The sequence below is a fragment of the Procambarus clarkii genome, chromosome 52, assembly GCF_040958095.1.
Source record: "Procambarus clarkii isolate CNS0578487 chromosome 52, FALCON_Pclarkii_2.0, whole genome shotgun sequence".
Taxonomy (NCBI): domain Eukaryota; kingdom Metazoa; phylum Arthropoda; class Malacostraca; order Decapoda; family Cambaridae; genus Procambarus; species Procambarus clarkii.
The window spans coordinates 32,314,383-32,330,864 of record NC_091201.1 but is presented as its reverse complement, the minus strand read 5'-3'; the positions used below and the strand labels follow the sequence as shown (position 1 = coordinate 32,330,864).

Here is a 16,482-nt window from a genome sequence, read left to right as displayed (position 1 = left end):
TCCTCTATGGTCATTCTCACTTGTGTTTTCTTGGCTTGAACCTTACCACTGGCTTTCTTGGGACTCATAGCAAGATATATAATAACAAATTTTATGTTCAAATAGCCAAAAATCCCAAAACAAATGTAATGCTTTATAAAGAATTCAGGCGCGATAGTTACTAGGCAGGAGACACTGGTAAACTGAGGTGCGATCACCATGCGTCAGTAGTTAACAGATGTAATGCATTAGGCAGTGATGTGGTGGAGGCAGACTCCATACACAGGTTCAAATGTAGATATGATAGAGCCCAGTAGGCTCAGGAATCTGTACACCAGTTGACTGACAGTTAAGAGGCGGGACCAAAGAGCCAGAGCTCAACCCCTCACAAGCACAACTAGGCGAGTACACACACATTGGAACTGTTCATTTAATGTTTCATACTTTTTTTTCATTCCCTCTGTATTTGTTCCCTATTTTCAATCTCTGGATTTAATCTTTTAAATGCAGCTTGCTCTTAATAAATTTATAAAAAAGGCCTGGTTCTGTTTTACAGTTAATATGTGTAGCAATAATACTTAAATATAGGTACATATTTTCCTTCCGAATAAATAGCATGTAGCTGTACTGCTTTAGTGATGTTTACCCTTGAATAAACCTTCTAGTTCCAATAAAGATAGAAATGCATAATCATTTATTTGCTAATTTCATCCCTTGTTCTACTAAAGAACTAACACCTAGGGAGCAGCATCATGTAGAACCTTATCACAAGAAGGCATTTTCAGGCATTAATAACTTGAGCACTTTAAACTTTGGCACAAAATTGTGCCACTTCTGTAGCCACAGTAATTAAAAGCATGCTTGTAATAACAAACACCAATGACAGGAATGGTTGAGCACTGTGACAGTAAGCACATCAGTGTGAAAAACAAGCAGCAAGAGCTACAAAAGTGCATGCAGAAAAGAACATGGAACAACTGGGAGTATAGTGTGTCGTGACAACATTCTCCATACAGAATAAGAACAAATAGTGTACTGCACATAAATTTTAAACACTATTAAGAAAACTTACCAACATTGGCTCTCTTTTCACCATAAATCACTTTGCCATCAAATTCATCAACTGGAACTTTCATTTCTTGATCGACCTGCTGGATGGTCACTCCCAAGTGCTCTTCAATATCAGCTAGGTACTAGTGGTTCAGATAAGAAAAAGATCACTAGTGAAATAACAAGGGTGTCAGTCACAGCCTAACATTTAATTCACATTATAAACAAAATATTTTGAATGCACTTCAGTGTAAAATGTGATTCTCAATGTAGTGATGGACCGAGGCTCTTGAAAGGTAATATTATACTGGTATTTTTCCATTGTATACATCTGTCACTACCCTACTATACTCATATGAACAAACACTGCCTAATCTTGCCAATTTCTTCCAATCATTAATTCTTTATTCTGGCTTTTCTAAAGCAATAAATTACTTGTGTAGAGGAGGAAATGTATATGTTTATCTCTCAGAATGTTCGGTAATACGTTTATTGCTTGTGATGTGTGTATGTATGTATTAACACGATGTACTGAACGGGGTGAGAATAGCTTGAGCTACCTCATCCCTTTGTGTGTATTTTACCTCAATAAACTTATTTCAATTTCAAAGCAATAAATGGTTCCTAAATCTAAAATATGGCATTTTATTACCGATTCTTACCTACAGTAACTTTGCCTCCTAGGCACATGTAATTAAATTTATGTTTGAAAGAGTAAAGGGTGCCGTTTACACTGCAGAGAGAGAAGCCAAAGTTTATTCAGATAGCTTGAAGAATAAGATCAGTATGACACCCAGAAGCTACAGAATATCTGTAAGGAGTGATTTGAAATACAGTAAAGAGGCCTCTGAGATAATGTAATTGGCATTATTGGTGCTGCAGAAGTATGTAGATTGAAGAATTTGTGCCATGAAGAAGTTATTTACTGTTAATACATATTTTAGGAATAGGGGGGACACATACACTGGGAGTTAAAGTGAGGAAAAAAGAAGAAAAAAAAGAAGAGATTCAAAATAGGAGGAAAAAACACATTCAAATTACAAAAGCTGTTAATCACCTGGTGCACTTGCATCACTAAGGGGAAGCGCCAGAGACATACAAGTACTTTACTTCCTAATCAGAATTTATCACTTTTAGGCTCTAATATTTTTTTTAATACTGTATCAGTTTTAGACTAGAGCCTTTCAAATCTTTAAGTAGGCAATGATGTTCTATATATATCAAATGTGAAAGATAAATACGACAAAAAAATCTCTTGAGGACTAACCTGTGGTTCGTTGTACCAAACGCAACAACCACCTTCCGTTGTCAACCGCGTGTTAAAACAGTTACGCCCACGAGTTGAACACCACTCTCCATGGTACCACACCTGAAACAAGAGAAGAATATACAAAATTGATACTCTATTTTTAAATTTATCCCTTGGCCTTTAATACTGAACCTCGTGAAAGACTTATCAGGAATGTCAAGGAACGTGTTATTTCAAGGATGTTCTTCCGAAGTCTGATTAGAGATTGGTTATAAGACAACAGGATCACAAAGAACATTGTGTGAGGAGCATGTTCTGCAATTTCCAATTTCAGATTCACTTATAAATACATGCATGACAAATATTAAAGAACTTGTTCACGACCTTCGGGAGACCAAATTGAATTATGCAGTAGCATTGAGCTCATCTTGAAAAGTACAGCAATTAACTGGAAAAAATGTAAAGACATGCAGCTAAATGGCTTCCAGAACTGAGAACCAAGAACTACTAGGAGAGGCTACCAATTAATTGGCTACTGGGGTTCAAGGTTCCCCGTGGCCCGGTCCCCAACCAGGCCTCCTGGTTGCTGGACTGGTCAACCAGTCCGTGTCCCAGCTGTTGGATACGGCTGCTCGCAGCCTGACATACGAATCAAAGCCTGGTTGATCAGGGATCCTTTGGGGGTGTTTATCTAGTTCTTTCTTGAACACTGCGAAGGGTAGGCCCATTAAAGCCTTATGTGTAGTGGAAGAGTGTTGAACAGTCTCAGGCCTCTGATGTTGATAGAGTTCTCTCTCAGAATACTTATTGCACATCTGCTTTTCAATGAGGGTATTCTGCACATCCAGCCATGCCTTCTGGTCTTGTGTGATATTTCTGTGTGCAGATCTGGAATCAGCTCTAATATTTTCCATGTATAAATTAGTATGTATCTTTTCTGCCTGTGCCCTAGAGAATACAGATTTAGGCATTTTTAGTCAGTCTCTGTAATTTAGATGGTTTATCGAGAGAATTCTGGCAGTGAAGGATCTCTGCATGCTCTCCAGGTCAGCAATTTTCCAGCTTTAAACGGGGCTGTTATTGTGCAACAGTATTCCACTCTAGAAAGCACTAGCACCTAGAAAAGTATCATCATTGGTACAGCATCTCTTGTTTGAAAGGTTCTGTCATTTTTCTTGCAATTGTGACTGCTACTTTATTGTGTTCTTTATAAGTAAGATCTTCTGACATGATTACTCCCCAATTCTTTATATTCCTTTTATGTTCTATGGTATGATTTGACTGCATTTTGTACATGGTTTCCGTTTTGATATTTTTTATTTTCCATAGCGAAAAAGTTGGAACTTATCTTCATTAAATACCATATTTTCTGTGGCCCATTGATTTACATCAGGGTATAGGTTAAATATACCAAAGCTAGAAGACAGAAAAGAGGTGATATGGTCACTACCTACAAAATTGTAACAGGAATCAATAAAATTGACAGAGGAATTCTTGAAACCTGCCATACAACTTCAAGAACACGAGCTCACAGACTTAAGCTAAGAAAACAAAGGTGATGGAAAAAATATTAGAAGTTCTCTTTTGCAAACTGTGGTAGATGGTTGGAACATGTTAGGTGGTGGTGGATGCCAAAACCATCAGTAGTTTCAGAGCTTCAAAGTACTAGGATGACTGGACACCATGAGCATAGCTCTCATCCTGCAATTAAACTTAGGTCATTTCTAGACTGACACTATTGTAAGGAGACTTCAGATTTTCCTGTTCCTTTCATACAACTGTCACATATGAAGGAGTTTTTTGGAGTGTGCACATAAGAGAGTATCCAATGGAAAAGTATTCAATGTTGCAAAAAGCTGCAACATACCATAAATTACATTATCATTCTTTCCTCTTTAAATATTAACCAAGCTACAACAAAAGTCTACATGTGAGACTTTACACAGGTTACTTAGGTTTAAGGAATTCATCTTTACAATAGTGAAAATAAGGACAGCGAAAGCCAATGTAAAATAATGTAAAGTCAGGGGCTATTACCAGTTAATAAAGAATGCAAATATTGGTTTAAAACTCTAACCTTCTCTGGCACAGCAGCAACAAGGGAGATAGCTAGACCCATTCTCTCTGCTCTACCCACACGCCCAATACGATGAACATAGTTGCTCTTCTCATCTGGCAGTGTCACATTGACTATAAATGGCAGTCCTCCAACATCTGCAGCAAACATTTGGATGTTTTAACAATATCCTCATATCCTCAAGCATCTTTTAAAATATAGAGAATTTCCCCAAGAGAAAACCAATGCATGCAACGAAAAGAACTTACCAATTCCTCGAGCAGCTACATCAGTGCATATAAGGAACTTCACTCCACCATCCTTAAATTTTTGGAGATTCGCTTTGCATTCATTAGGCTTGCGGTCACCATGGAGACACACACACGAATATGGATTGCCTCTGTTATTGGCCCCTCCTCCTGTTAAAAGTTTTGGGGCAGTCAGGGTTTAGTTTAGCACAATGATAAAGGATGACAAATGTTCCTATAAATCAACTACAGTATTTTAATTAAATGAAGCACTAATCTCATACCACTCTATGGGCTCCATAGGCTCAATTTAAATTATACTATATTTCATGAGACTATGTATTATGAGGAATATTTAACCTCACTAATCAACCAAGGTCATTTCATCAGCAGTATACATCAACAAGGACCAATTTTATGTATAGCCTAAGATTTTAAACTCCAGTAGGTAGAGGGGCTTGCATCTGCTTCCTCACACCACAAGTTTTTTTTTTTTTTTTTTTTTTTTTTGAGATATATACAAGAGTTGTTACATTCTTGTACAGCCACTAGTACGCGTAGCGTTTCGGGCAAGTCCTTAATCCTATGGTCCCTGGAATACGATCCCCTGCCGCGAAGAATCGTTTTTTCATCCAAGTACACATTTTACTGTTGCGTTAAACAGAGGCTACAGTTAAGGAATTGCGCCCAGTAAATCCTCCCCGGCCAGGATACGAACCCATGACATAGCGCTCGCGGAACGCCAGGCGAGTGTCTTACCACTACACCACGGAGACTGCATTGTAACCAGATGCCATCTTGGGGGAAAAATCATGGGCACTCCTGGCTGTGAGGTGCTGAGTAGTGAAAGAGACCATGAATGGTGCATACAGTGGTAGTTCACAACACCACCATGTAGCTTGTGCCTACAGCATCACTTAATAACATCGAAATAACTTAATTTAACAATGATCGTGTTATATAGATGATCCTGACAGTGTTAAAGACTGTGTACAAGGTTCAGATATCAGTGAATCCAATGCTGGCTATGACATTTACAGTAAGAGACACAGCCACAGGTTAGTGCACCTATGCATCAGTAATGGGACCTCATGCTCCTTTAGAAAAAGAACATGTGAAAAATTATTCATATTCAGGATTTATTGACCAGGTTTCTCATAAGAGCACTGTTTTGGCTAGTGCTGTAGTGCATCAGGTGGCACTTTGCTTCGTCATGTGCCAGCAGCAAATGAGCATGTGGGACTATGCTGTGGTTGTATCTACATTAAAAGAATATCATCCACTGGAACTGCTTAGTGGTTCATAATATTGCATTAAAATGTAAGTATACACACATTATGTGTATATACATTGTAATAACTGTACAAATAATACATATTAGTGTTCAAAGAATATAATAGTGTGCATATTAGTCCTGTAACAAATACATGTGTATTTGTATTTATTATACATGGGTATGTGCAAGATACCCATGTATCTTGCCTTACGGCTACCGTGTGTTGGTTCCCAGGATTAAAGTCCTTGCGGGCTTGGTCTCCGAACAGGACTCTTGGTTGGTGGTCTGATCAACCAGACTGTTAGATGCAGCTGCTTGCAGCCTGACATACAAATCACAACCTGGTTGATTAGGTATCCTTTGGAAGTGTTTATCAATATGACCTCTTATGGTGTTCTTTTGAATACCACAAGAGGTCATAATGTGTTACCATTCTTGATGAATATGGAATTCCAGAAATCATGGCCTGGCACAGAGTGCACGAACTGTCTATGGCTACTTCAAAGTCCAGAGGTTAATTTCACTCATGTCATTGATGTCATCTGTGAAAGTTCCATCTCTCTTGCACAGGGGTCCCAATACTAGATGTACAATAGTACATTCTGCATACATTCATTCTGAGCAATAATTCAGTAGTAGTTTGCAGTGTATAAATAATAAAATAATACTAACAGCCCAATGCATCATTGCCCTTGAAAAACTATGGTAAAAGCATTCAAAATATGAATAAAATGTATTATGTTCAATGCGTGCTGTTACAACTTCATGTAAAATATGCAGGGCTAAGCTGAATTTGAATCACTGGTTACTAGATTACCACGCCCGGAAAGGGAGCTGATCGGCCGAGCGGACAGCACGCTGGACTTGTGATCCCGTGGTCCCGGGTTCAATCCCGGGCGCCGGCGAGAAACAATGGGCAGTGTTTCTTTCACCCTATGCCCCTGTTACCTAACAGTAAAATAGGTACCTGGGTGTTAGTCAGCTATCACGGGCTGCTTCCTGGGGGTGGAGGCCTGGTCGAGGACCGGACCGCGTGGACACTAAAAAGCCCCGAAATCATCTCTAAGATAACCTACCAGAACTGATTAGTGGATCATATTAGTGTATGTAGATATACTGTACATAGAATGTGTATGCAATGCGATAATAGCAAAAACCAGCACATTTTATTGTTCATAGAATATAATACTGTGTGTGTATATTAGTGATACAAATGTGTATTTATATTCTGCATGTTTTATTATAGAAATTTCTTAAGTTAAACACTGTTGCATAATATAGCTGCAAAATACCAGTGAATAAAATCAGTAACACTAAAATAATGAAAATGTATTTTTGGCAACTCATGTCACCCAGGGAACCTTTATGCCTGGTAATCTCATCCACCAATGTCTCCAAATTGTGCCCGAGATATTTCTTCTTTCGACCACAGCCAAAGTAAACTAAATGTTAATTATTATTTTTCAGTGATTATTTTAACATTAAAGAACTTTTTTTTTCACACCATGGAGTTGTTACTAGTATAAGTAACAGGCACACAGTGTAGGGGTTTAATCTATTTAAAGATTTACAAATTCAAGACACCTACCAATTTGATTAAAATAGCGCTCTAAATTGTCACAATCCAACTTAGTGCGGCAGAATATTAGTGCTTGATCCATTTTGTGTGTGTCAATAGCCTTAATGCAGTACTCTCCTTTCAGCAGCTTCACCGCCTCACTTAATGTCTCTGAAAGGAGAAAAAACAAAACAGCAATGAATGTAAAGAAATGCCTCTTTCCGGAAGATGTCCAGTGGCTTCCTATCTCACCGAAATTGCTCCGTGCAAGTGGATCACACCAGTCACGGAATTTGTTTGGACATGATTCAAAATTCAATAATGCTATACAGTAATCATAATCCTATATATTCATGATCATAATGTTAAATTCAAGCTATTATTAACTACTGGAAAATATTATCAAGTATTGCATTATTGGGAGAGTGAGTACTACATAATACTGTAATCTCAATGCTAGAAGGGTATGAGATTAGCGCTGCAATTGAGTGGTGGACCGGAGCACTAAAGTAGCAATCACCAATAGAACAACAGCAACAGAACTGAGTAGGGAAGTTAGTTGAAGGCAGGGGCCAGGCCAACTGGTCGTGCCGATCGGTACTAATGCTTAAGTACAAGCCAGCTTAAGTGAACCTCAAAAAATATTCATAGCTCATAATGTGAAGCAGCATATTACAAACCATTAAAATTGGCAAATGGTATCTAAATACATATCTGAACAAGCTAAATAAAAATTCCGGACACCAAACTGAAAAGCATAACAAATTAAAACATTAGAAGCACTTACACTTACAGTACTTTAAAAAACTAAGACACATTCTCAAATATTAACTGTAAAGCTTAGCCTTGCACTTTTATTTGCTTACCAGGTGTATTGTTCCCAGGTCGTACGCCATCCTTAACATGCACGCCATCAGTTTGCAGATGGCGACGAAGATTGCTCCAGCTACTATCCGTTCTGGGATCAATGGTTACGACAACATGGTGGACAGTCTCGGGCACAGCATCTTCCCCTTTAAGATCTACCCAGGTCGGGAAGTGCATCAAACGTTCCTGTGTAAAGTTTTTCTATAGTAAAATTCACTGGTCGGAGCAAAATTATTTTAAGGTATTGAAATATCTGTACTCTATTTGGAATTCAGAGGCTCTAATATCAAGAAAATATTCTTGGTAAAATTATTATTTTTTTCTTCTTTTTACAAATTTTTTGTACATCTCTTATTTATAGACACTAAATTAAAAACCAAAATTAAAAAAATATTATACGATAAAAGTTTTGGCTTCAACATGTACACCCTTATTTAACAGACTAGTAGCTACCAATTCTTTCAAATAATCTGCTATAAGAACTGACATAACAATGATTAGCAATACAGTACATTATATTCATACTGTACCATTTACAGACAATTCTATTTTATCAGTTAATAATAACATTTAAATACAAAATATAGCAAGTACTGTACTTCTGTTCATTTTTTAAGTGTAATCTGCTTTAAATACATTTTCCATCTCCTTAATACAATCAAGCAGAATTTCAACATTTTTCAACATATTTCTGGAATAAATAATTTAAATTGACTTAAATAGTGCATTGCAAGTGCATCGTTAGGTGCAATGCACTTGCACCATCCACACACAGGATTCTTAAGTTCAGTGTCTAATATCAGACAAGCTTGCTCCACTACCACTATGTTCCACTTTCACAAGGTTGGAAGGCATCAACACCAAGAAAACATGGAGGCGTATACGAAGAGATAAAACTTGTTACACATATTACACAATAAATTAACCATACTTTTCACAAAACACAATGACAGAACATGAATGACCACACACACCAGTAAATCAATAGCAGCAATGATCCACAGTAGTGCTTAAGTAGGTATACAGAGCTCCTTGTGAGATGCCAATTACTGCAGAAAAACAACAACACAAACTTCCTCTTCACAGGAAGATGGGATGATATGCAACCCGTCCTCTTAAAAATAACGTCACTTTTCGCTCGTATACGCGCTATGGCCAAAAGTGGACGTAATTTGAAATGAAATTAACTCACAAAAGTGACGTACTGTCCTGTTTGAGTCGTCCGGCTTACTCGGTAAGGTTAGAAGAGGAGACTTTCAATTAACGTTTTTCATAACATTTTGAAACTTTATGAGAATTTCCTGCCCACCTAACCTACCAGAGGACCCTTAACTTACTGTTGTTGAAAAAAAAAAAAAAAATCCCAAATTTTCATTTTTTTTTTTTTCATTTTCATATAACTGTACGTCCACTTTCGGCCATACGGGCAAACGGCCAAAAGCGACATTTTTAAGAGGACAGGTTGTGAAATGAGGGAAGAGAGGGAAGGAAGTAGCTGCACTGATGCCTTAAAGTCCTCAAGTGAAATCTGCATGGAAAATTGGTAATGATGTTGCTCCTCTGTGAAAGGTTCTCAAAATTAAGTTTCTATAGCTCTTAATGACAGCTTTAAAGCAGGTGGATGAAATGTAACATGCCAGAGTTTTGTCATCATCATCCTACAGGCTCACCATAGCCCGTGCTGCTTGGGACTTTTTGTTCCAAGTAGCGAATCTTGAACATCAACATCATCATCCATACTTGGGTGAAACATATGGAGTTGTAGCAGTGTGCGAGGGGTGAGATATTGTGCAGCTGAAAGCTTTACTGTGGATAGTAGAAGACTTGAAAATGAGTAAACTGAAGCAAACTGTAGTAGAAAGGATGACGAGTGTGTGATGTAGGAAGTACAGTACTAGAATCTGTCGTTTAAATATTTGATGCGTGTAATTGGAAAAAAGTTTCATGCAAATAAGATTGAGCAAAGACAGAACTGAGGGAAGGAAATTGACTGGTGGAATGTAAACCGTGCCTATAGTAAAAGCAACATACTAAATATTGTACTATATTTACTATGATATTATCTTTTCTTCTATTTCTTTCAGGTAACACATTTTCAGCAGCCTTCCAACATGAATAGTAAAGCTTTAAACTACTGAATCTCTCACCTTCACCACTTCTGCAATTACATTCATAAAGTCTGATACACAAATTCCTAACATGCACTTATGATTCAATCTACAGTATTTCCACATTGAAAAAGAGAGCATTAAGTAACTTTGAAGTATTAAAGACACAATGTCATATTATATATATAAAATATGTATACCTAACCATTAATAAAATGTCACCCTTGTACAAAATATTCTTTATGGAAACTAATTGATACATTAGACAACATTCTTTCCACTCCATATATGCTTGGAACACACTAGTCATGCTATTCACTGTTAATTTTCACTTGATTATTATATAGTATACCATAATCTAAGATAATTCATAATCCTTAGTCTTAAGACATTGCACCGTTGAGAAGGCACAATTTTCCTTAGCAAACAAGTGTTACCAAATAAGGGTTCAGAAACTTACTGCCATGCGCTTCACTTCAAAGGAATGTAGGGTGGCAGAACAGACCACCATCTGGAGTCTCTTGCCTTCAGATGTGATTTTGGGTATGGAGTTGTAGATGTTATTGATGAGACGCTCATGCCCCTGCAATACCAGTACACTTGTATACAAGATAAAGTAATTACATGAAACAAAATATGGCAAGAAATTTAATGGCTTTAGGCATTGTATGTACTAGCTCTACCTATAAGTCAACCAATCCTTGTAAAAATTTATTGTATGTATGTACCTTACCTAAATAAAATTGTATTGTATTGTATTGTAATGCAATAAATGAAAGTCAACAAAATACAGTAATGCATCAAGTTACCTTATAAATAAATCAGCTGTATATTTAAAGTCATTTAAAAAATATGACCAACCTTTCCAGGATGAAATCTATAAAAGTTGCCCAACTCTCAAGTGCCCATTTACTGATAGCCAAAGACGCACATTAAGGAAATGTGTAAATGTTCCACGAGTAGTTGACTTAATACAAGAAATCAGGTAGTCAAGAGTTCTTAGTTTTTTTTTCTAATTCATAAGGCAAGCTGATGATACAGTACTTGAATTTATATCAGGTATTCCTACATATTTACTACCAAAATATAAAAAGTACTTTTCCTTGGATAAAATCAAACTTACCTGTTTAAGAAGTCCATCAGCCTCATCCAACACAAAGAATTTGCAAGACTGGAGAGAGAGTTGTCCTGTATTAATAAGATCTTCCAAGCGTCCTGGACCTAGATTCAGGAAGCTCTGTGTATTTCTTCGTAAGTGGGTTTGCTACGAAGGTTCCTAAGTGCGCCCTAAGAAGATGCTTAGGTGCGATTCAATAAGGTATACTTAGGAAGAAAATTGTTGGTTCACCTGCGTGCTGATAGAGGTCACTACTGTGTTTCGTTTGGCCAATCAGAGAGCAGCAACATTCTTCATATTGAAGATTTAGCGCTGGCTTATCGGAGCTCTACTGCCTCCTATTTACGTCTAATTTTCTTATACAATTAGTAGATTTCGAAGTAAAACAATGTTTTTTCAACTTCTACAGCCAGCACCGACATTGTAGTAAACAAATATGTTACATTTGTTGTTTACCTACGTAATTCTAAGAGATACTGTGTAGCTGTCCTTGTTGCTCGGAAGATGCGCTGACAATTTTTGTATATATTTACTGAATTTACCCAAGGGCCACTAACTATCTAGTGACCTCGAAGAGGACAGAAAGCCAGTGGCTTGTTAAAGGGCCCGCCAATTGTCTTAATGATATTTTTTAGCTGGAATTTGGCATTTACGGCTTCAGCGGGTAGGCGGTTCCATGGGTTTATAGCCCTCTCGGTGGAAAAAAAACATCTGTTTTCAGTCCTACTTGAGAGAACATACTCTCCAACACTATATCTGTGATTGTCCTGTTATCAGTGACTTCATACCAAATGGTATGAGGTATTTTGAGCTCTGTAATTACTTCATACACTCAGGAATATTGGAAGATATTCTTGTGCTGCACCCAGATTTTGCCAGTGGAGGCTAATAGATCAGCATTAAGTATTTTGTTCTCTCCTAATTCCATGTATGACTGGCCATCCTGTGAGGTGAGGATGTTGGGTGAGCTTGTAGCTGGTTTTTGATCTACACTGTGTGGTCCTTTATACAGAATAGGGAAGCAGCACATTGCTGTGTATACCTAAACATGTTTAAAAATACATTGTTTGAGAGGAGTTTTGTAGAAACTGGTAAGAGTAATTATAATATAATGTTTCCATGATTCAGTGCTTACCTCTTGTGAAAATTGCTTAGAGTTGTTTAGTCAGAGTTGATTTGTTTTTTGTATTGAGGCTGGTATTTTCTAAATTGATTCCATGTACAGTATGTCTAACCATCCTGTGAGATGGGAGTATTAGATAAACTTATAGCTAGTTTTTTATCTAAACTGTGTAATATTCCATATATCTTGAGATGATTTCGGGGCTTTTCAGTGTCCCCGCGGCCCGGTCCTCGACCAGGCCTCCACCCCCAGGAAGCAGCCCGTGACAGCTGACTAACACCCAGGTACCTATTTTACTGCTAGGTAACAGGGGCATAGGGTGAAAGAAACTCTGCCCATTGTTTCTCGCCGGCGCCTGGGATCGAACCCAGGACCACAGGATCACAAGTCCAGCGTGCTGTCCGCTCGGCCGACCGGCATATAGAATAGGGTAGCAGCACATTGCTGTGTATACCTAATCATCTTAATAAAAAAAATCAGTAATAAAGATTTTAAATTATAGTTTGTATTATTACAAATACAGTACTGTATTATCCTTATTAAATCATGTTGACCATGGATCATTAAGATCTCATGTTGATATGTAATACAAGTCATATTTCTTTTGAACTGCTAATCCATGCTAATCATTCATTAAATTGTGCATTATGTCTCAATTTTTCACTTCCTTGGATATACTGTACAGTACAAAAAGTTAGGATAAAAATAAACCAGTAATATTTCTTTCATTATATTTTTCATTTAAATAACTCCATCAATATTTTTACAGCTGACAGGATTTGTTTTCCCATACAGGTGCATTATTTGTTAAAAAAAATTTGGTTTATTGTTACACACAATGGTGCTACATAGCCTTAATTCCCAGCTTGGTGCCTTCTTTTAATACTTACTGATTAAAAAATAAATAATAAATACATTTTATTCAGGAAAAGTACATACAGTTGATTTACAAACATAATGTTGGATTTATAGGCAGAGCTAGTACATACAATACCTAAAGCCACTAATACTCATAGCATTTCGGGCAAGGTGTGGGGGGAAAAAAACAGACTAAAACTTAATAGTAATCGGGATTAGGTATAAATTGTGTTGAAAGAAGGAATAAAAAATACAAAAAGGGGGTTAACATAGCATAAATCAGCAATTGCACATGTTGGTGAACAGCGTTGTTTAAAAAATAGCAAGACATGGGTTGACATTTAGGAGGTAAGTTAGGTTACATGGAGTTAATTAGGCAGTACTTGGTTTAACTCTTAAACTGGTTGAGAGAGGTACAGCCTTTGACATGATTCGGGAGGTCATTCCACATTCTGGGTCCCTTGATTTGTAGAGCACTTCTAGTTTGGTTACACAGCCAAATTGAGTAACAGGAAGAGGTCTTGGACACAAATTTGTTCCATGCTAAATGTAGAGGAATCAGCTGAGTATTCCTCAAATAAAATAAGTTGCCTCAGCTTATAAGGTAAATAAAATAAGCATTTCTCAAATAAGTAGCTGCCTCACCTCACTGCCTTACTGTTACATAGCCTTCCCGGCATGGTGCCTTCTTTTGATAATTACTTGTTCCACACCCAAATTGTATAACAGGAAGAGGTCTTGGACCCCTACTTCCCTCTCTCTTTTTTAATAATCTATATAGTCATAATTATAGCTTTAAGTATTCAATGAATAAAGTTTTTGACATTTTTACCCTTTTCCTTACCTAACATCATTTGTGCAGCATATTTTTATTTTATGTCTCGCCCAGATTTAATTTCAAAATAAAACCAAACTAAATAAATTAGAAATGGGTATGTATAGCTAAGGTACACCCTTACTACTAGGTGAACAGGGGCATTTGGTGATAGTAAATGCTCCCATCAGGCAGGGCTCATCACCTTCTCTCATATTTCATGTTCACCAGTGTTTATTTACTTAATAACTACTGGTATAATATCTTGCTATTATAAAACTAATTCTACTATCATCAAACACATATTTACTTCAAGTTTCAAGCAGAGAATGCATATATAACTAACACGAAGGATTCCTCTTCACTAGATTCACCAGCTATAATATTTGGATACAAGACACTCCGTACATTGACAACATCGCACACTAATATTTTTACCACTTCGGACACCAGCTTTCGATGTTTCGCATATGTGTACGTGTTCCACATTAAAACGACAATATAATGCTATTAACAATTAAAATCTTCTATTTAACAGGCATATAGTTATTAAATGAAGTTTAGTGATGTAATAGACATAATCCGGAGTTGGTAAGGACGCCGCCCGCCAGCGTAAACACAACACACCCGAATGCCCACAAACACGATCCAACGCACAAAACACAACACTTCTGTCAGTTTTTAGATAAACTCTTTTTATATTTATTATGTGAGAGTTATACTTGTATAAAATGATAACTATTATAGGTAAGCGCCTAATATTTAATATTAATCAATAAAAAAGAAGTCAGAAGCCACACGCCTGTCTGTACATGTCTTTTGTGTAAAAGTATTTTGGGCGCTCATGTACTTGTGCGCTAGCTGGCGTTCACAACTGTTCTCGCCTACAAGCATTAGAATTAAACAAACGAATTTATTTTTTCATTTATATACAAGAAGAGAAGGCTACCCTTGAGTCTGTAATATTCATCTGATCACTGGTCTCCCATTTGGTCTGCATTGTGACAGTTACAGTGTGGCATAAGAAACTCTTGTATATATCTCAAAAAAAAAAAAAAAAAAAAAAAAAAAGTAAATAGTTACTGATAAAGAGTTTACATTTAATAATGTCTACCGCATCAGGTAGTGCAAACTCCCTGAGGTAACCGAGTCTATATCTAGCTGTAGTAATGACTATGCTGAGTTTATTGGATGACCTCATACAGATGTGGCAGTGCCCAGGTCTGTATCTCTTACCCCACCTGCTCTTCCCTCTTCCTCCAGTATCTGTCTTACCCCACCTGCTCTTCCCTCTTCCTCCAGTATCTGTCTTACCCCACTTGCTCTTCCCTCTTCCTCCAGTATCTATCTTACCCACCTGCTCTTCCCTCTTCCTCCAGTATCTGTCTTTCCCCGCCTGCTCCTCCAGTATGTCTTTTCCTGCCTGCTCCTCCCTCTTCCTCCAGTATCTGTCTTTCCCTGCCTGCTCCTCCCTTTTCCTCCATTTCACCCCTCTTTCTCCCATTTTATTATTCTTCCCTGTCTTCTCCTACCTCCTTATTCTCCTTTGCTCATCAACCTTTTGTCTCCTCTTCCTTCATCTTCCCTGTCCCCCCTCTTCCTCCATTTTACATCTTAAATACATATTATCTTCAATAAATATACTGTCTTTTTTTTTTTTTTTTTTTTTTTTGAGATATATACAAGAGTTGTTACATTCTTGTACAGCCACTAGTACGCGTAGCGTTTCGGGCAAGTCCTTAATCCTATGGTCCCTGGAATACGATCCCCTGCCGCGAAGAATCGTTTAAAGTCTTCATCACCAGATCACCGTCAGTACTCGGTATTTTCATCATTGTAACCATCTTCCCTACTCACTATTTACTTTTTTATTTATTTATACAGTATATATACAAGAAGATACCCTCATCACTGTAACCCGAATGAATTCAGATTATCATTTTTGAGCAAGTCATGAAAATGTGCAGGTAAATGGCAAAAGTAACTTTAACACTACAGAAAATAGATCTGTGATATAATTTTAAAGACTTCATGAAAATTGCATGAGGGGTTGGGTTAGAGGCTATATTTTTAAAGTGAGGCACTGGAGCCAATCCTGACTGGCCTGTGTCTGTCCTGTAATGCAGACCATTTCCTCTGCAAAAGTTAGGTGAGGATAGTCTCAAGCACAGGTCCAGAT

At 37.3% G+C, this 16,482-nt stretch overlaps 1 protein-coding gene across 4 annotated transcripts in view; it reads right to left on the bottom strand.

Moving 5' to 3' along the window:
- The window catches only part of LOC138352264 (ATP-dependent RNA helicase Ddx1-like), a 30,252-nt gene extending 15,315 nt beyond the window's left edge, over positions 1-14,937 (bottom strand). The window contains exons 1-8 of one of the 4 annotated variants that reach the window (XM_069304640.1): positions 14,614-14,937; positions 10,852-10,974; positions 8,283-8,469; positions 7,447-7,587; positions 4,604-4,753; positions 4,356-4,492; positions 2,297-2,398; positions 1,052-1,172 (exon numbers count right to left, since the gene is read on the bottom strand). In XM_069304640.1, the coding sequence (XP_069160741.1) occupies positions 1,052-1,172; positions 2,297-2,398; positions 4,356-4,492; positions 4,604-4,753; positions 7,447-7,587; positions 8,283-8,469; positions 10,852-10,902 (889 nt within the window). In that variant the 5' untranslated portion in view covers positions 10,903-10,974; positions 14,614-14,937. Of the gene's footprint in view, positions 1-1,051; positions 1,173-2,296; positions 2,399-4,355; positions 4,493-4,603; positions 4,754-7,446; positions 7,588-8,282; positions 8,470-10,851; positions 10,975-11,514; positions 12,435-14,613 lie in introns of those variants that run through there. The other 3 variants (XM_069304639.1, XM_069304638.1, XM_069304641.1) reach the window with 3 other exon arrangements.
- Positions 14,938-16,482: the final 1,545 nt, after the last annotated feature.